Source organism: Trichosurus vulpecula, chromosome 6 (genome assembly GCF_011100635.1).
Source record: "Trichosurus vulpecula isolate mTriVul1 chromosome 6, mTriVul1.pri, whole genome shotgun sequence".
Taxonomy (NCBI): domain Eukaryota; kingdom Metazoa; phylum Chordata; class Mammalia; order Diprotodontia; family Phalangeridae; genus Trichosurus; species Trichosurus vulpecula.
Genome location: NC_050578.1, coordinates 156,553,962 through 156,574,963, shown reverse-complemented (window position 1 = coordinate 156,574,963; position 21,002 = coordinate 156,553,962). Strand labels below are relative to the sequence as shown.

The window sequence follows — 21,002 nt, the reverse complement described above, 5'->3', positions numbered from 1 at the left end:
AAGTTTAAATCTATTCAAGTTGGTCAATGGAAACTGTCTACATAGCCACTTAGTAAAAACAGTAATAGCTTTTTCACTCTAAAGTCTTGTTTTTTTTGAAGTTAAGAAAATTAAATGTCATCAGTCATAACACTGAGAGAGGGCCCTCTAAGAGCATTTCTCCTACCTCTATATGGAATTAACATCTCTGTTAAGTCTCTTATCATATTAAAATTTCCATCTAGAGAACACATTCCCTATGTATTCATCCAGTCTTTGACCAACTCACTTAACACCTACTACATATAAGGTTCTCTGCTTGGTCCTAGGGACAAAGACAATGCAAAGGATTAGGGTAGTATGTTTCATCATGAGCCCTGAAATTTGTGATTGGTCATTACGTTGATCAAAAAAGTTTTGTTTTTAAAATATTGTTTTTGTATAAACTGTTCTTCTGGTTCTCATTTCATTCTGCATTCTGGGAAGCTTACATTCCACTGGGTAACACAACATATACAGATAAGTAAACACAAAATAATTCAAGGAGGAAGGCAGTACTGATATATAAGGGGCAAAAAGGAATCAGGAAGGCTTCTCAATGGAGGTGACGCTAACCTGAGTCTTGAGGGAACTAGGTACTTCAAAAACTCAATTTAAGTTTGTAACTATCTTCTAGAGATAGCAAGCTAACACTTGGCTAAGATAATATTAGTGAGTTATTTTATACTTGGAAACAGCGATTCTACTTCCTAAGCACTATTCTCTTAATCAGATTTCCTCAAAGTGGAAATAAAGATAACCCAAGGGAGAAGAACCAAGAAACTCTGGGAGATGCAAGGGACACAGATTTCTGATCTGGAACTGCTTTGCTACTTTTTGGTAAAATAAACTTCTTCTAAACCTATGCTCTCTCCCTCCCTTGCTGGCCCCTTCCAAGTAGTCAATATTTTAATCAATATTTATCACATATTTTGTTCTGAACCCTGTTCTGAACTTAGCAATTCCCCCAATATATCTTCCTTTTCTTTCAATCAAATTAGCCTCTTTCCCTCTCAGTTACAAGAAAAACTATTCTACTACTACTAAGTCTCAAGAAAATTCTTAATGCAGGAGAGAGAGAGTGTACCCTAGGTATGACAAAGTTTGGGAGCCATTATTCTGAGCATTCATATTTACCTACTTCACAGGACTGTTGTGAGAAGTGACATAACATGTGAAATCACATGAAAACTAGAAAGCTATATGACAGTGTGGAAAAAATTTAAAAAGATTCTAAAGTTAATGACCTTTTAAAAAATTACTAAGGTAATTTTAAGTGTCAAGAAGGTGCAATATTAAAGATGTGCTGTGATGTGACAGGAGTATTTGTTACATACGTAATTTACTATGTTCATTACTTTTGATTGTGTGCTAGTTAATTTATCAACAATTAATTGTGGAAAAACATTATATATAGCAATGGTGCTCCAGGCATGGGGTGTGACAGTACCTATCCAATGCCTATGCTCTGTAAACTAATGGGTGCCGATGAAACCAGGGTATTATTACATAAGCACATCCAAACAACAAGACAGCCTACTGGTTTGCTGAGAAATATTGATTTTTACTAATAATGATATGTCTGAAATCTATTTGGCTAAAAGTTAAAGTTAGTACCCTATTCACTAGATTATAAAAAGTAATAAAAATTGTTTAAAAGTATACTAATCACTACTAGGCACTCACATGTAAAAAGTAAATTACAGAGCTAACTAATAAACATGACACTTGAATTTATTATCTGAGAAAACAAGCATCTATTCATTTATTAAATGCCTACTATGTGCACTGTGCTGGGTATTTTACAAATATTATCTCATTTGATCTGTAACGAAAAGAATAAAAATAATGTTGCAAGTTGCACATAACTGTACTTTTCAGAGGAACATTACAAAACTTCCTACTTCCGGACAGGTCATTATTTGGTTCAAGTGTTCACATTCCTTTATTAGTCACAACCCTAGAAGACAGGTTTTTTTTTTCTTACTGTTTCCCGAACACCTAGATGCTAAATGTTTGCCGGGATTTCATCAAGCCTTATAAAGTGAGATTCAGGTATATTCTAAAGAGAAACGGATGACAGTGGAATTGAGGAAGGAAGGAGCCAATGGTGTTGCATCCCATGTTAATCTAAACTGGAGAGTTTGGGTTTCTTTAGTTTTTTTTTTTAAATTATTTAGAGGTACTAGTTATCTTGGCAGATTTGAAGCAGCATGTTAATCCAAATCACGAGCAAGCACAGGATCTTGGGAGGTTTCTCGAAGAGGAACCCTAACATACTTAAAAGAAACTAGGAACACCGACCGCTGCGGTCTCTGTGTCTATCTCTCTGACATGACACACTAGCCGAATGACTAATTTTCATTGGGGTCTTTATGTTCATTTCTACACAGCCTGAGCCGCATGTCACCGGGCACGGAAGGAAGAGAAACCAAGGTTAAGGAGAAGAGAAGCCAGGAAGGCAGGAAGCAGATGACAGAAAGGACTGCTCGCTCACACACTGGGGTGGAAGGGAGAATGGATAAGAGAGAAACCCTGTCTATGGGGCTTTCAGTAACATCGAAGAGACTGCGGGGCCTGCGGAAAGAGGAAGGAGAGAGACAGAGAGAGACAGAGAGAGAGAGAGACAGAGAGTCAGAGAGAGAGAGAGAAATCCCTGCTCTTCCTGGTCGCCAGCCCAGGCCACAAGGCCCCGGATGGGCGTCGCGGGGAGGGGGCCCCGTCGCTGCCCTCCACCTCCCCGTCCTCTCCCGCACCCTCCTCCGGGCCTTACACGGTGACGTGACCGGAGCCGCGAACCACCACGGGGTCCGGCGAGTACTTCAGCAGCTGCTCTTCCAGGGCCCGCTCCTCGTCCTCCTCCTCCTCGTAGATCTCGTCGAAATCCGCCATGCTGAGGCCTCGCAGGCCCTCCCCCCTCCCTGCCCCGGCCCGAAGGGGGCTTGAGTCCCGGGGCTGGGGTGAGAGAGCGGCGGAAGGGTGAAGAAGGGGAGAGTCGCAACCGCCGGCGCTCGGGGAGGGCCGCTCAGCTCGTTCTGATCCGTCGCTGGTTCTCCTGGGGGACTACGGTAGGGCGGACGGAGTCCCGGCCGTCACTGCCGCCGCCATTACCGTCAAGCCGTAAAAACAGACAATGTCAACATCCGCTCCGGGGCCGACACCTCCACCGGCGCCGCCGCCGCCGCCGCAGCAACTAAGGCAACCACAGCAACAGCGGAGCCACCCGCAGCGGGAGCCGCGGCCTAAAGCATCGCGAGACTTGGCGGACGGGCCGACCGGGGGACGAGCAGCGGGGCCGGCGCGTGCGCGGCAGCGGGAGCGGGCGCGTGCGTGCGCCCCCTCCCTGTTCTCGCTCTCCACGTCATCCTTCCCTTTCCTCGGGCGTGCGGCCAGCTCGCTACTTCTTTGCCCTCTCTCGGGATTCCACCTTTTCTCCTGCTTCCAAGAACCCGAGCGACTTCCTGGATTCTGGCCTCCTAAGGGGAAGGAGGAGGAAGAGAGGAAAAGGGAGCTCTTGCCTGGTTGGAGAAGACCTAAACTTTAGACGCTGGAGGGCGGGGCGGTGGGGGTGGGGAGGCGAACCTACTGGGTCCCTATGGAATAGACGCGGCTGCCAAGAAAAGTAACCCCTTCATTTCCCCCAGCCCCCCCAAACCCAGGAGCTAGCAGAAGAGCCCCACCCTGATTGCCAAAGCCCGAGGCTGCGCGCACATCCCGTGGGGTGTGATTACGGTGCTGACTTCTGATCCTGCTGCTGATTGCTGAGATCTCTAACCCAGACACCTCGTCTCTACCGCCGTTCCTAGGTTTTTCAGGCTGGGACAGTTTGGGGAGGCTGCCCTTTTGATAGGCGCAGAGGTTTGGAGGCCCAGACAAACTCCGTCAAGAAGCCTCACCAAATTCTTAGCAGGCTAAGGGCCCTGCAGAGTGTTCCTGCCTCATTTACCCTCACCCATCTCCAGGAGCATCCCCACACTTGAAGGGTGTCCCCCCCCTCCCTTTCCCCAGTAGCTCCCCCAGGAAAAGTGCAAAGATACAGACAGGGTGTTCCTAAAGTCATAGTGCAATCTTAAACTCTTAAAGCTTAAAGAGTTTTGGGACACTCCATATAGACTATCCTGGCCCACCACTGGTGCAAAAAAAGAACCTGGCATTTTTCTGGGGAATAGAGTGCTGGACCCGAATCAGGAAGACCTAGTTTCACAAACTGCTTCAGATATTTACTAACTGTGTAACTCTAGGCAAGTCACTTTACCTGGATAGGCCTTGGTTTCCTTATCTGTAAAAAAAAAGAGGGTATTGGATTCAATGATTTCCAAGTTCCCCTCCAGTTCTCAATTTATGATCCAATAATTCCTTCTTCCCCCAAAGCTACTCTTTCAGACTTAACCAGTTCTTATCAGTGACACCACCTTTGATTAATTCTTGCCCATGTTACAAACTCAACTGCCTTTGATTACTTCCTCTTTTTCCCCTCCTAGGAACACTGCAGTCCCTGTGTGTCTCTCTCTGTGACATGAAACACATGTTTCAGTTGCCACAGTTGGTTGAATCAGTAATCAGTTGCCAAGTTCTGTTAATTTTACATCAATATTATAAAACCATTTATTACATACCTACCATGTGCCAGGCGCTGTGCTAAGCACTGAGATACAAAAAGGAGGCAAAAGTTAGTCTCTAATGGGAGAGACAACCTGCAAACACGTGTATTATATATAGCAAATTATATATAGAATCAAGAAGAAAGAGAGAAGGCACTGGGATTAAGAGGTATTGGTGAAGACTTCTTATAGAAGGTAGAATTTTAGTTGGGACTTAAAAGAAACCAGAGAGGTCAGCAGCCAGAGTGGAGGAGGGAAAGCTGTTCCCCAACCATGGGGAGCATCCAGAGGAAATGCTCAGATTCAAGAGATGGAGTGTCTTGTTCTTCGGATAGCCAGGAGGTCAGTGTCACTGAATCAAAGAGTATAGGGCAGGGAGCAAGGTGTTAGAAGGCTAGGAGGAGGCTAGGTTTGAAGGGCTTTGAATGCCAGGGTATTTTGTGTTTGATTCTGGAGGCAATAGGAAGCCACTGGAGTTTATTGAGTAGGGGGTAAATATGATGGGGTTTTGTGCTTTAGGAAAATCACTTCAGAAGCTGAATGGTGAATGGACTGGAGTGGGAAGAGACTTAAGTCGGATAGACCCACTAGCAGGCTATTGCAGAAATCTAGGTGTGAGTTGATGAGGACCTGAACTAGACTGGTGGCAGTGTCAAAGAAGGGAGCTTATTGAAGAGATATTGCAAAGGAGAAATCAACAGGCCTTGGCAATAGATTGGATATTCAGGGTGAGATAGTGAGAGATGCAGGATGACTCCCAGGTTTTGAGCCTGAGGGACTGGGAGGATGTTGTTGCCTTCTACAGCAATAGAGGAAGGTGGAGAAAGGGGATTTGGGGGGACAATAATGGGTTCCATTTTGAGTTTAAGATATCTATGGGACATCCAGTTTGAGACGTCTGAAAGGCAGTTGGAGGTTAGCAGGGTATTGGCATAGGATTGGTAGATTGGAGAATCATCAGCACAGAGATGGTAATTAAATCCATGGGAGCTGATGAAATCACCAGGTGAAGTAGTATAAAGGGAGAAGAGAAGAAGGTCCTGGACAGAATCCTGAGGGACACCTAAAGTTAGAGGGTATGATCTGGAAGATAGCAAAGGAGAAGGAGAAGGAGCAATCAGATAGAAGAAGAACCAGGAGACTGGTGTCCCAAAAACCCAGAGAGAAGAGACTTGAAGACAGAGTGATCAGTAGTATTAAAGGCAGCAGAGATGTCAAGGAGAATGAAGAGTAAAAAAAGGATGTTGGATTTGGCAATTAAGAGACCATTGGTAACTTCTGAGAGCAGTTTTGGTGGAATGATAATTCACGAAGTCAGATTGTAAGAGGTTGAGAAGAAAGTGGAAGGAGAGAAAGTAGAGGCACCTATTGTAGATGGCCTTTTTGAGGAGAGCAGGGAGGGAAGGCTTAAGTGAGGGTTTTTTCAAGATAGGGAAGACATAGGTATGTTTCTAAGCAGTAGGAAATGAGCAGGTAGAGAGGGAGAGATCAAAAGTAAGTGAAAGAGTTGGGATGACAAAGGGGGCAATCTGTTGGAGAAGATAGGATGGAATAGGATCTCTTGAACAATCAGTAGAAGAGTTAGCCTTAGTAAGTTGTAGGGCCACTTCATCATGTGAGACAGGGGTGAAGGAGGAGATAATGGCAGAAAGAACCCGAGTGACAGAAGATAAGGAAGAAGAGAGAAGAATTAACTCACAGTGAATGGCTACAATTTTCTCTATAAAATATGAGGCAAGGTTTTCAGCTGAGAGAATGGGGGAGAAAAGAAACGATGGGAAGTTTGAGGAAAGAAGAAAAAGTTTAGAAGAACTGCTCTGCAGAGTGAGATAGTAAGTCGGTAAGGGAGGTATAATAGGATTATCTAGCAGCAGTTAGGGCCCAGTTCAGATTATGTGACACAAATTTGTAGTGGGTCTGTTTCGAACAGTTGCATGATTTTATCCATTTTTGTTCAGTAGCACAAGTGTAGGAGCAAAGGTGATGAGTGGTTGGAGTGATCCAAGGCTGAGGCTTAGCCTGGCATCATTGGCAATATGATTAGAGGAGTCAAGAAAGGAAGACAGTGTAGAATTTCATTTGTTCACCAAGGGGTCAAGATGGCTAGTACAAGGGAGATTGCCTGGGAGAAAATTGAAGGGTCAAGGGATTTGAGGTCATAGTGCTGATAAAAGAGTAGGGTTTTATAAAGTAAGGCGGAGGGAGAGCTGCAAAGCTAATAGATTATGGTCAGATAAAGGGAATTCTCTCTCAGTAATATATCTGTTAACATCCCCTCCTGTCTATTGCTACTACATCTGCTTTTCCCAGGCATTCATTCCCATCTGCCTAGACTATTAAAATAGCCTTTTAAACAGCTTCTCCCATCTCTGGTCTTCTCCAACTTTCTGGCAGTCATGATCCTCAGAGCTGAAAGGAACCTCAGAGGTTATCTAGTCCAACCTGTACCTGAAGAGGGGTCTCTTTCAGCATTCCCAACAAATGATCACTTTCACCTCTGCTCAAAGACCTCCAGTGATGGGGTACTCCCTAATTTTCAAAGGAGCTAATTATACTTTGAGATGTTGGGAAGTTTTCCCTTTTCAAACCCGTCTCTTTACAACTTCTACGCACTGATTCTATTTATAACCTCTGTGGTCTTACAAAATCATTCATCCCTTTGCTGCCAAATTAATCTTTCATATATATAAATATATATATATATACATATATATGTATATGTATATATGTATATATATAAATCATAATATTCCTTTGCTCAAAACCCTTCAATTGAAGCTAAGGAATGTGCTTTGGAAATCTTAATGCATTGTGTAAGTGTGTATAATTATTTCCCAATAAAGTCCAAACTTCTTATCCTTAAATTCAATATAACCTGGTACTTCCTTACCTTCCCAGCTTTATGCTGGGCTATTTCCCACATGTACTCTACGTATGAGCCAAACTGAATTACTAACCATACACTATTTACTTCTCAGACTTTACACTCAGATAGTGATACCTTACTTACTGGAGTATTCAATTTTTTAAAAAAAGATTCATTAAATATCTACTATCTTCAAGGCCTACTATGTGTCTTTCACAGATTTATCTCCACCTGCTGAAATCCGTACACATCCTTAAAGATGGAAATCAAATGCCTCCTCCTCCTGATTCTCCTGCTCCTCCACATGGTCACAGTGATCTTTTCTCCCTTAGACCTCAAATGATACTTTTGTATCTTTCTAACTGGCTCATCCCGTTCAACAAACATTTATGTAATACCTATTATTCATTCATTCAACCAATACTTATTGGGTACTTAACTGTGTAGCAGAATCCCATGCTAAGCTATGGGAGAGATAGAAAGTTTAGATAAGACACTGTTCCTGTTCCTATAGAGTTCATAGCCTGTGAAAGAGATCAGGAACAAACACATATACAATGTTACATGATTAGTGCATCAGAGAGTTGTGAAACAAAGTGTTTTGTGGAGTCCGAGGAGAATTGATGTACCAACCAAGATGAAGGAAAGTTTCAGGGAAGAAGTAGCGTTTGAGTCAGGCTTTAGAGGAGGGATAGAAATTCAACAGGCATAGAGGAAAGGGGAATGACATTCTAAGCATAGGAAACACCTGAGCAAAGGTACTGAGGCTGACTACCTTGCAAGTCTGAGGAGGCTGTGCTTGGTCCAATCAGATAGGAGCATAGAGTTCGCTGAGGGAGTACTATAACAAAAAGATTGGAAATATAGGGTGAGGTCAGATTGTTGAGTGCTTTGAATAACAGGTGAAGGAGTTGAAACTCTAATGAATATGGCTATTGAGTGGTTGTGGATACATGCCTGCATTAAGGAAATGGCAATGGGAGGAGAAAGAGGAGGAGAAGGGTATGAAAGATGTGAAGGTAGGAGAGAGGAGTCAGTAACAGCCTGGATATCCTAGGCAAAGGAAAAGGAAAAGTCAAAGATTACGCCACAGTACTCAGAATGGAGTATCGTGCTCAGTCCTGGTACATAAAAATGAAAAGAAACCATAGTCTGCAATGTAATTATTTATAAATGTGTTGTATCTTCTTCACTCAAATAGACTGTAAGCTGTTGGAAGAAGGGATCTTAACTGGTTTAGTTTTGCTACTTCCCTCTATCAAAGCAGGATGGTGCTTTGCAATTAATAAATTGTTCAGTTGAATTGGATTTAGATAATCTAATCCTGTGACTATCACATTGCAGGCACTCCTAGATTCCCATTGTAGGACCCCAGCCATTGAGAATTAGCAGTGCTCTACAAGCCGCTTGTCCTTCCTTCTCCCTGGAATGAAGAATGCCATCCCATTTCTTTTCCCCTTGTAGGGCAAGGAGCTAGCAGCTACCCAGCGGAGATGGTGAGGAGAAAGACATGAAGTGCCTACTACGTTCTCATGCTAAATGATTCCTTTTCCTGTAGAAATATTACAAATAATATTACATTGCAAATCTATCAAATTATGGCAGGAGAACCACAAATATTCTGTTTAACCCATAATGTTGAACTCTAAGAACAGTTTACCATTTCAGCTACATTATGGATAAATGAAAATGTAATGGGCAGAGCTAAAAACCCAACTACCATTTGTAGCATTATTTTAATGGTCTCTGTCTTCAAGGAATTTATAATCAGATAGTGGTATGGGGAAATGACATTCCACGATAACTAGAATACAAGTAACAAAATGAGTTCTCAAGGAGAACCAGTCCCCAATTCATACCCCTCCACAAAGGAATGACTTCCACCATTATTACCAAGTACCTAGTACGGAGAGTCATTTACCTTCTTTGACTCCATACATGCCAGCTTTCTATCCACATTTATAGCCTACAAAATTAGAGTTGTAGAATATCAAATTTCATCTTATTTATCTCAACAAATAAACCCCTGGCCAAATAGAGAGGTAGCAGCAAAAACAATGATGTTGGAGATGTCATCATCATAATCGTCATCATCAGCATCAGCATCAACAACATCATAATAGGTAGTATTTGGTTATTTAAGATTTGCAAAGTGCTTTACAATTATTATCTCATTTTTGTAAGTCATCTGAAACCATCTTGTTTCCCTTTTTAAAAAAATCACGTATCAAGCACTGGGCCATATCACAGTGCATATTTGCAATCTATCCTTACATTTACAAAATTCCTGGAGAAAGCCCTGGTTACCCACAGTTATCTATGAAGGTACCCTGAATATCACAAACATTTTAAATGTAGGAGATCTTCAAATACAAAGATTGTTCCATTCTCTTAAAAGTCTTCTTTAAAACTTCACACTTGGATGAAGAGAAACCCTAGGCCTTTGCCCTTGATGTAGGCTATGACTGGCACATCTTCTCTGCCCCTTTTCACCTAAGAATTCCTATCTGTCCCTTAAAACAATACAAAACAATAAATATTTATTGTCTACCATGTGCTAGGCACTCTGATAAGTGCTGGGGATACAAATGAGAAAAAGGCAAGTCCCTGTCCTTAAGGAGCTTACAATCTAGTAGGGGAAGATCACACACAAAAGGAAGCTGAAAAAGCAGGGGGAGGGGGAAAGGCGGAATCGAATTTAAAGAGTGCAGGCTGTGAGAAATGAAAAGTTGACTGGGCAAACTCAGATGCCAACTCCTCTATATGCTCACATCTTTAATTACCTCTCCCCGAGGACATCTCATAGCATTTTGTTCTATGCCTCTCTAAAGTACTTATGGACACATATATTTAGGTCTTGCCCCCATAGTGAGAATGAAAAATATATAAGGGCAGGGAGAGTGTCTTATAGAAACATAGTAAAGGCTTAGTAAATCATGGAATTTGAGAACTGGAAGAGACCTCAGCAGCAATGTAGTCTGACCCACACCTGAAAGAAATTTTCATTATAACGAACTCAACAAGTGATCATCTAAGCTTTTCCCTAAGACCCCTCAGGGAAAGGGAACACATTGCTTCCTGAGGTAGCCCATTCCACTTTGGGGTATCTTTAATTGTTAAGAAGGTTTCCTGACCAAATCTAAATTTGTTTCTTTGTAACTTCCACCCCTTTCTCCTATTTCTTGCCCTCCAGGATTTAAAACAACAAAAACCCATGAACCCTCTTCCACATGATAGCCTTTCAAGTACTTACTGGCAGTTGTAATATCTCCTTTGAGTGTACTCCTCCTGTTCTCATTCAAAGGTCGGGTACCTAGAAGGTAGTTACTACTCCCAAGTTCTCAGTATCCAGTAGTTCATGTGCCTCCATTGGTGCGCTTGCCTTTAATAGTCAGCCAATAGACATAAAGCAAAGACGTTTTGCTGAGATGGCATAGTAAGAGTACTAGATATAAAACATTCACCCCCCCCCCACTACAATAAACCCAAGATGTAGGCACACGCTCCTATAATAACTACACACAGTGTCTGTGGGAAGAATGGGCATATACTTTGAGAAAATGGAAGTGAGGTACACATGTAGGAAACATATGTGGCCAAGTCAACTTGCACTTCCAGTACTAGAACACCCAATATAATTTCTCTTCACATGGAATCCTCCCCACATCCCCGGTGTGGTTTGCCAGGACTTGTTTGTTCTCCCTTGAGTTCACAGTCAACTCTCTTCCTCTTGTCAGGGATCATAGTCCTTGGAGCTGCTCCCATCCTCAAATGACTACCTCTCTGTATCCATCTAGATGTCAGTCTGGAGAGATTATGTTTCTTCTGCCTCCACTTTGTCTACAACTCTCTCTAACTAACAAACTCTTGAATTACTGGATAGGATATCTCTTACTGGGTAAATAGCTCCACTGCTAAATGCCATTGCCACTGAAGGGGGAGAAATATCCTCTTAATCCCCCATTTGGTTTGAACAAAAGCGGTCTGCTCCCTGTAAGTGAGAGATTAGCCTTAGGAGATTAGCCTTTCAGGTACCATCAGGAGCATGAGAAATTATTACCTGGCTAATGGCAATGTCCGTTCTAATTCAATGAAAGAAAAATGTTCACACTTCATAAAAGGATAACTGGACATTAATTAAATGTCTGTTAAACACCTTATCATTTGCCCTTTTCTTCCATTTCACCAACTGGGGGAGGGGGAGGGAAAGGGAGGAATCAACTAGTCAGAAACCAACTCCTCCTCCTCTGAATATCTATTTTGTCGCTGTTGTTCAGTCATTTCAGTGGTATCCAACCCTTTGTAATCACATTTGGGGTTTTCTTGGCAAAGATGCTGGAGTGCCACTTTCTTGCCATTTTCTTCTCTAGCTCATTTTACAGATGAGGAACTGAAGCAAGGTTAAGTGACTTGCCTAGGGTCAAACAGTAAGTATCTGTGGCCAGATTTGAACTCAAGGAGATGAGTCTTCCTGGCTCCAGGCCCAGTGTTCTATCCACTGTGACAGGTAAGCTGGTGTACTTAAAGGCTATTATATCCTGACTTAAGCCTTCCCCTCTCCAGACTAACCATCCCACATTTCTTCAACTAATCCTCACATGGCATGAACTTGAGGTCCTTCACCATCCTGGTTCCCTCCTTGGGATACTCTTACTTATAAATGTCTTTTCTAAAATCTAGTACCTAAAACTGATCCTGATATCCCAGATGTGATTAAACCAGGGTAAGATACAGTGGAACTATCTCCTCCTTATTTTTATTCTTAATGAAACCCAAGATCACATTAATCTTTGTAGCAACCACACTATTGACTCATACTGATCTCCTTAAATGCTCGGATTTTTTGTCAGGTTTATTGCTCTCTAGCAATGTCTTTCTTATCTTATATTTAATAAGTTAACTTCTTGGATCCAAGGATTAAGCCTTTATGTTTATCCCCATTAGATTTTATTTTATTCAATTCACCTTGATATTCTAGTCTATAAAGATCTTTTTAGATCTTGACTCTGCCATTCAGTATATTAGCAATCAATCCTTCTTACTTATTTGCTGTTGTCATCACAAATAACAAATATTAAATTCAAAGAGGCAAAAGGAAAAAAATGACCAGATTTTTTAAGGGCAGAGAGATGGCATTATTCTCTGCTTTTTATAGCTCAGTTGTCTTTTAAGTTCTAGCAAAATAGGTAAAACGACTTCATAGGATTTTCCACAGTTTCATGCTCATCTAACCACATAATAGATTTTTTTTAAGATACTGAACTTTTCCTTTATATTCTGGAGGGTACAATCAATGTTAAGTATAAGGAAGATTACTCATGGTCCTTCCATGATTGATTTTAAGAACCCTCTATTTGCATTTTGGGCAGTTTGAGACCATGGGATACACATGCTACTAAATATAGGGGAGAGAAAACTCACCTTCTGACCCCTCATGGAATTTAGCCTGGTGTCAACGGATTCCTAAGCCACCAGGAACAGTTATTTGTACTTCAAATATGGCACAAAAAGAGTTTACGTAGTTCTGCCTTCTTTCTACTATTGCTATTGACCATTATTATTGATTCTTATCAGTGGTCCTATACATTCCTTCATTTTCCTCTGTCTCCTAGTATAGCCGAAGAAGTCATTTTGCTTGTGATTAGCAGTTCATCACCAGGCTCAGCTCAAAAAGTCTTCTTCATTCTCATTCCTGCATCTTGAAAGGGTCTGGGCTTCTACAAATGTCCCAGATTAGGTACTCAGAGCTTAAGTGAGACTTTTGGGGAATCCTCTACCCACTATGGGCAACAGGTTATTTCTTCCAAGATCCTCTAAGTCAGGGGTGGGGAACCTGCAGCCTCAAGACCACATATGGCCCTCTAGGTCAAGGGCAGCCCTTTGACTGAATCCAAACTTCACAGAATAAGGAATAAGTTTGATTTGTTCTGTGAAGTTTGGATTCCATCAAAGGGCTGCCCTTGAGGACCTAGAGGGTCACACGTGGCCTTGAGGCCAAAGGTTCCCCACCCCTGTGTAAATATGAACTTTAGGCACTTTTTCACTGGCAGAAAGAATATAAGGTGCTTAAGGCTGTGGGAATTCTGCCTAGTAGCCTAGAATCACTTTGTAGGGAAGGAAAGGTTATTCAACTATTGTACCCAGACTTTCTGCCCAAAGAGGCAATAATATATAATAGAAGATCACCAAACCTGAAGTCAGGAAAGACTTGAGTTTCAATCTCAACTTTCAAATTAATTGGAGAGCCTTGGTCAAGTCAGGTTCCTCATGTATAAAATGAGCACAATAATGTTTTCAATATATATCTCACAAAGTTGTTGTAAGGAAAGCACATTTATAAACTTTAAAGAACCATATGAATATATCATTATCATTATGATTCTGACCTTGAGCGGTAATAGCACACAGGATCGGATCCAGCTTAGATGTCCAACATGGGAACTTGAATTCCCCCTGTTTTCCACTGCTTTATGCTCCCTTCTCTGTTTCCACTGTTCAGCCAGAAATCCCTAGCTGATGCTATACCAGAAATAAGATTCCCCTTTCTTACTGACACACCCCAGTTTAATCTATCTCTAAATCAGATCTTCATTTTCTCCATACTGAATGTCAATGCCTTGTCATTGTCCTGAGACACTTGCCCACAAGAATCCATGTGGGAATAGGTAAGCAACAATACCAGGAAATAATGATCATTCTTTTGTTTCATCCTTCATAATTGAAGAGCACTAAAATGATATCATGATGTTGGGGTCCATGTACAGTTTGTCTGACTGGCAGATCAGACTAATATGAGCTCAAAAGCTTCCACCGAAGGTTGGGCAGAAATAGTCCATATGAGCCTCTGGGAAGAAATGTCTCTAAATTTGCACATCTCATGTTTTCTTTGAGCTTCTGCAATTCTGCTTTGCTCATAGAACACAGCACCTTCTTTGATTCGGGCATACTATGTGGGAAATTCTTGTGGCAGCATCTCCCATGTCTCACAATTGATACCAACGTTCTTCAAAGAGACCTTGAGAGTGTCCTTGTATCGCTTCTTCTGACCTCTGTGTGAGCACTTGCCTTGTGTGAGCTCTCTGTAAAATAGTCTTTTAGACAAACATACATTTGGCATTCGAATAATGTGGCCAGCCTATCAGAGTTGTGCTCTGCAGCAGAGTTTAAATGCTTGGTGGTTGAGCTTGAGAAAGTGTCTGTTACCTTATCTTGCCAAGTGATCTTCAGAATCTTCTTAAGACAATTCAAATGGAAGTGATTCAATTTTATGGCATGGCACTGGTAGACTGACTGGATTTCATAGGGATAGCAATGATGAGGTCAGCACAACGGCTCTGTAGACCTTCAGTTTGGTAGGCAGCCTAATACCTCTTTTCCCTCACATTTCCAGAGCCTCCCAAACACTGAGCTAGCTATGGCAATGCGAGCGTCAACCTCGTCATCTATGTGTACATTACTGGAAAGCATACTCCCAAGGTAGGTGTACTTATCCACAGCATTCAAAATTTCTCCATTTGCTGTAACCAATGTTTCCACATATGAATGCTGTGCTACTGGCAGAGTGGTGACTGAAAGAAAGCAGCAATGAGTTCTGTAGTTAGTTACTCCTTGACCTTTATCTATAGCAGCAGATAAAGGAAGGTCCTCTGGTTCCAGAAAGGAATGAAGGTCTACAAAACAGTGACTCAAAATTTAGGATAGTGCCAAGAGAAGAAAAATTTGAGCCTAAGGCTGAATCTGAAGTCTCTGGCTGCTTCTTCAGCTTTATGTTTGTTTGGTTTTTTTTTCCCTAAGCATAGCGGACTGAACAGCTATGGACCTTTCTAGCTCTGGCAGTTACCTTTCCAGCTCACTGAATGATCCATTGTATCTCAAACTACCTTCCATAGTGAGCTATTTTTGAGTATAGCAAAAAATTATTTTGTATCTGTTCTCTCCAATGCTAGGTCATTCCCACTAATAAGTTAGGGTATTAAGGTGACATATGGATTTTTCCAAGCCATTGGTACCATGTATATTCTGTTGCTGAGATGATAAATAATACCGACCTACTATGTATGTGGGAACAACATCCTTGACATCTAGGCTAAGCTAGAAAAGACAATGAGGCCATCCTTGACACTTAATTAATTCAACGGACCGAAAACCCTGACTAGGCCCAAACCACTGACTAGCTTCCTCATCACCCGAGGCATAAAAAGCCCTGCTCATGGAGGACGCTATTGGGGCAAATGTGGAGGTGCAGGTAGCTGAAGCTAAGTGAATTAATCCCATATCTTTGTTATATCACTTTGCCATACTGTTGTTAAGTAAACTTCTTTTGTTAAATGTTATATGATCTAGAACTCTCTCTCTTTGTCTCTCTGTCTCTGTCTCTGTGTGTGTGTATGCGTGTGTCTCTCTGTCCATCTGTCTCTGTCTGTCTCTCTGTCTCTGTCTCTCTTTCTCTCTCTCTGTTTCTCTGTGTGTGTTGTCTCTCTCTCTGTCTCTTTCTCCCTCTCTTTCTCTGTGTCTCTGTGTGTGTCTCTCTGTCTGTCTCTCTGTCTCTGTCTGTCTCGTGTGTCTCTGTCTCTCTCTCTCTGTCTATCTCTGTCTCTCTGTCTCTGTCTCTCTCTCTGTCTCTCTCTCTCTCTCTGTCTCTCTCTCTCTCTGTCTCTCTCTCTCTCTCCCCAAACCTGAACCCCCAGACTGGCCTAGACCAGGCCTGGACCAGAATAATAGCTCAGGCACCATTTGAGGCACTGGGGGTAAAAAGACAAAAATGAAACATTCCCAATTCTCATGGAGCGTACATTCAATTAGTAGAAATAACATGCACATGAAAAGTATATACAAGACTCATACAAAATTGACATAAGGTAACCTTGGATGGGATAGCCCTAGCGACTAAAGGGACCAGATAAGGCCTCCCGAAGAAGGTTGTATTTGAGCTTATTCTTAAAGGAAACCAGGAACTCCAACCGGGAGAGGTAAGAAGGGAGAGTATTCCAGGCATGGGCACAGCCAGTGCCAAAACAAGGACATAGGAGATGGAAGTATCTTGTGTGAGAAACAGTAATTAGGACAGAATGTCCAGACCACAGAGTGTGTAGAGAGGAGTAATGTATGAGGAAGCTGAAGAGGTAAAAGACCAGGTAAAGATTCCAAAAAAAGCTTATGTTTTATCCTAGAGGTAATAGGGAGCCATTGCAGTTTATTAAGACATGGTCAGAATTCGCTGTAGGAAAATTATGCTGGAGTAGGGAGACTAGAAACAGGGAGACTAATTAGAAGGTTATTGCAGTAGTCTGGGTTAAAGGTTATTTGGACTTGAACTACCATGGTAGCTCTTAAATGGAAAGAAGGACGCATCTGAGCAATACTGTGGAAAAAGAAACTACAAAATTTAGCTACTAACTGGATACATGGGATCAGTGAGAGTAAAAAGTTGAGAATGACCCTGGGCTTTTGAACTGAAAGGATGGTGGTACCTTTGATAGTAATAAGGAAGTTTAGAAAAGGATTGGGTTTGGGAAGAGAGATAATATGTTCTCTTTTGCATATGTCAAACTTTGAATGCCTTGCAATCAGGATCTCTGGCTCTAAATATCTAATAATCAGTTGTGATGTAGGACTAGAAGACAGGAAAAGGCTTAAGGCTGGATATGTTGATTTGGACATCATCTGCACAGAGATAATAATTGAATTTATGGGAGTTGATGAGATCACCAAATGAGAGAGTACAGAGAGAAAAGGGCCCAAGACATCCATACTTAGTGGGCATGATATGGATCATTAACCAGCAAAGGAAACTGAGAAGGAGCAGTCAGATAGACAGACAGAGAGAACCAAGGGAGAGGAGTGTCATAGAAGCTCAGAGGAGAAAGTATACAGGAGGAGAGCACTTGTCAACAACATCACGTGCTTTGGAGAGATCAAGAAGGGTGTGGGCTGAGAAAAAGATTTGGCAAATAGGAAATATTGGTAACTTTCTAGAGAGAAGTTTCAGTTGAAAGTTGAACTAACCATTAGAGAGTGAAAAGTACTGAGGAAAATGTTGCCTTATTTTGATAGATGTATAATCTCAATGATATGGACAATCCTTCCCATGGTTCAAATTGTAACCCACCTGAACATATTTTCATTCTGCATTCCTGTCCTGCCATATGACTTCCAATATGTAGCTACAGACCTCTCTCCAGGTATCTTAGCAAGTATCGATTCAGCATTCAGAATATCCATCAGTTAGCTCTCATTTCAGTTACATAAACAGTTTACCTATCTTTCTGGTCACAAATCTTTTTTATAATATTATTCACAGTTTATACTTGTGCATGACTCTCATTTGTCAATATGCTATGGTCCACTCAAGCCCATGCCCTATCTTTTCATTGCCTTTTGGGGGCCCACAATCTTGATTTTCCGGATACTATGCTGTTCAATGATTCTTGGTCATATACATCACTAGAAATACATTGGTGTTAAAAATTCGAGGTCACTATCAGCACAGTACAGCTTGTTAAATGCAATTTAGCCCATTCTCTTCTTTCTGTTCAATTCTAGGCCCGGTTATTGGCCATATGCATTGTCCATCAAAAATATATGAATTGATAGACTAGTTCTTCAAATCTCCTCCAACTACACATAGGAACAATAGGCTTTAATATTTACAATTAGTTTCTCTTGAGTGGATACATAGGCTAGTAATTCAGTTATTATGGATGCCTTTTAAGGAGCTTTCCAGTGTTCTAGGGCTTGAAGCAATCAATGTAATTTCATCCACCAACAGGAGCATTACACTGTGTTAAGAAATCCTTTCTGACTAGGGAAACACTTTTGGCAAGAATATGTCCTATTCCTTGCTTGATATTAATAATACTTCTGTTTCTGTCTTTCAAGGAATCTTGCATGATTTTAACACATGCATGGGAAACACTGAATCAAATGCTTTTTTATAATCAATAAGCAATATGTATATACTGTGGGATCTTGTATTTTTTGTACCGTTCAGTCATATTTATGACTATAAAGATGTGATTTGCTGTAGAATATCACTTAGGAAAACTTGTTTCTATCAAGGTTATGTTTGATGTGTATATACATTATGCTTATAAAAGTTTTGTAGAAATATGAAAGAAGAATATGAGTCACTAATTATTGATATTTTCTTAATTGCTTTATTTTTGCCATCTTGATGTTGTTAAAGTAGATAGAGTACTGGGCCTGGTCCAGGAAGACCTGAGTTCAAATCTAGCCTCAGACACTTACTAGCTATGGGATCCTGGGCAAGTCACTTCACTTGTTTGCCTCAGTTTCCTCAATTGTAAAATGGAGATAATAACAGCACCCATTTCATTGGATTATTGTGAGGATTAAATGGGATAATATTTGTAAGGCACATAGCACAGTGGTACACAGTAGGAACTAAGTAAAAGCTTGTTCTCCTGCTCCCAAATGGCACTGTGATATTTTTCTCCAGTATTTGATATCTTTCTTTCAATTATTGTGAAAGTTAGCTAACACTCTCAAAATCATCAGTTGTAGCATAGCTCTCCAAAGAATACACTTAGTCTGTTCTAACTGCTTTTCCCATCTTGTTCTCTTTAATGCCATTTCTGCTTCCTCGTGTAGCACATTTGGGAACTGTGATGTTAAAAATAAGCACAAGAGCCTTGGGAATGGGGGCACACACCCCCACCCCCAACCAGACCACCAGTCCTGCTTCTAGCCCAGTCCTCATGGCCATCATCCAGGAGCAACTTCTAGGGAAAAGAGGCCATCCATCCCCACCACATGCCAAACAACTGTCGCCCACAAAGCAGGCAAGCCAATCTGGCTGAAGCGTCAAGGCACCCTGAGGTGAAAGAGAGGAGGTACCATATCCCCTCTGAACCCCAACACAGCCCCCAGGACCCTGAACCCAAAGCCTTGGAAATAGCAATGGCTACAGCCCAGTCCCTGTGAAATTATAGCCTGGTGACTGCTCCTACAGGTATGGCAGTCATGACAACTAAAAACCCAGAAAAGAAAGTTCCTGCCACCGAGGTCCTTGGCACCATCAAATGGTTAAACATCAGAAACTGATGTGATTTTGTCAATGGGAATGGTATTAAAGAAGAGGCATTAACATCTGCTCTTCTGCTATGCCTTAAGGACCATGAGTCCTTTCCGTCTGACTTCCCTTCTTCTATGTTGTCTTCCCTTTTTAGAATATTAGCTCCTTGAGAGCAGGACTGTCTGACTCATCTCTATTCCTAGCACTTGGCCTGCTACTTTATACTTTGCTAAGTAAGCCTTTACTAAATGCCTTTTCATTCATTTGTTCATCAGAGCACAAATGAATTACCTCACTGTCACTGATGGAGAAAATCATTTGTAATCAAATTTTGACAGATCATTTCCATTTTTCATCTGTTTATCGTCCTCTTTCCGGTTTCCTCCTTAAATGTGCTTGGGATAGTGGAGTTTAATTGGGTCTCTTACCAAACTCATCCTTAAATGTCCTTGTGATAATGACGATTAACTGGGTCTCTTAATAAGCTTTCTGCAAACTTGTTTCCCCTCTGCTATCCTCACTGTTTTTAAAGCAATACTGCTCATTATCTTCCCCTTCCACTATCCTCCACTGTAAGGTTTTACAAACAAGTTTGTAATCTAAATAAGTCCTGCCTTTGGCTGCCACAGCTCTCCAACTGGCAAGGATATTGAAGCTTTGCTGGCTGGAGTACTTTATATACTCTTATAGCCTCATTGTGAAGACTGATTTACATGAGCAAAACTTCCTTGTAAAGAGCTCTTCCTAGCTCACTTAAATAGGTCAGATTTGAGCTGTTTTAAGTGCAAGACATTTTCTTATTTCTGTTCTCTTTTATTTTGGTATTAATTTTGATCTCTGTTCCAACAAGTGAAAAAACAGATTTAAATAGTTGTTTCTCAAATAACTCCCACATCAGTGACCATTTATTTCCCATCTACTACAACACAGTAAATTTAATTTTTTTTAATATTATTCACAATAACCAGTGTAAAGACAGTATTCATGATATAAAGGTAGGAGGCTTCAATGTAGTCTAAAAGCCTTTGGCTTCTTCATTTTTTAAACCTTAGTCATGTTGTCTGATATATCTTTTTCATGTTCCCCTATGTCCACCTTTGCTTCTGCTATATAGAAACTGTGAGCCATCCTTCCATTAAGTTTCCACTTCATTTTCTGACAATAACAATCACCATTGGGTCCAGGCGAGCAGGGGTGCTCACCTTTTCCCTTATCAGCTCTGAACCTACGTACGTAGACTGGATTCAAACCTGGAGAAACCTGGCTTCAAAAGACACAGGTCAAGCTTTTTTGTCTTATTATTCTGGCTCTTCACACTCCCATCTTGGAACCCTAGGGAAATTACCTAAAGTTTAGGTTTGGCAAGTGTCCAAGGTCTTCCCAAAAATGAACAACAGAATGCTACTCAATGTACAATATAGACCAGGTATAGGACAGTGATTTTATATTCTTTTCCCAAAAGGGATGCTTAACACACTCAAGA

At 41.4% G+C, this 21,002-nt stretch overlaps 1 protein-coding gene across 1 annotated transcript in view; it reads right to left on the bottom strand.

Moving 5' to 3' along the window:
• CHIC2 (cysteine rich hydrophobic domain 2) overlaps positions 1 to 3,332 on the bottom strand; it is a 43,888-nt gene extending 40,556 nt beyond the window's left edge. The window contains exon 1 of the mRNA XM_036762637.1: positions 2,792 to 3,332. Within this exon, the coding sequence (XP_036618532.1) occupies positions 2,792 to 2,910 (119 nt within the window). The 5' untranslated portion in view covers positions 2,911 to 3,332. The remainder of the gene's footprint in view (positions 1 to 2,791) is intronic.
• Between the last annotated feature and the right edge of the window lie 17,670 nt (positions 3,333 to 21,002).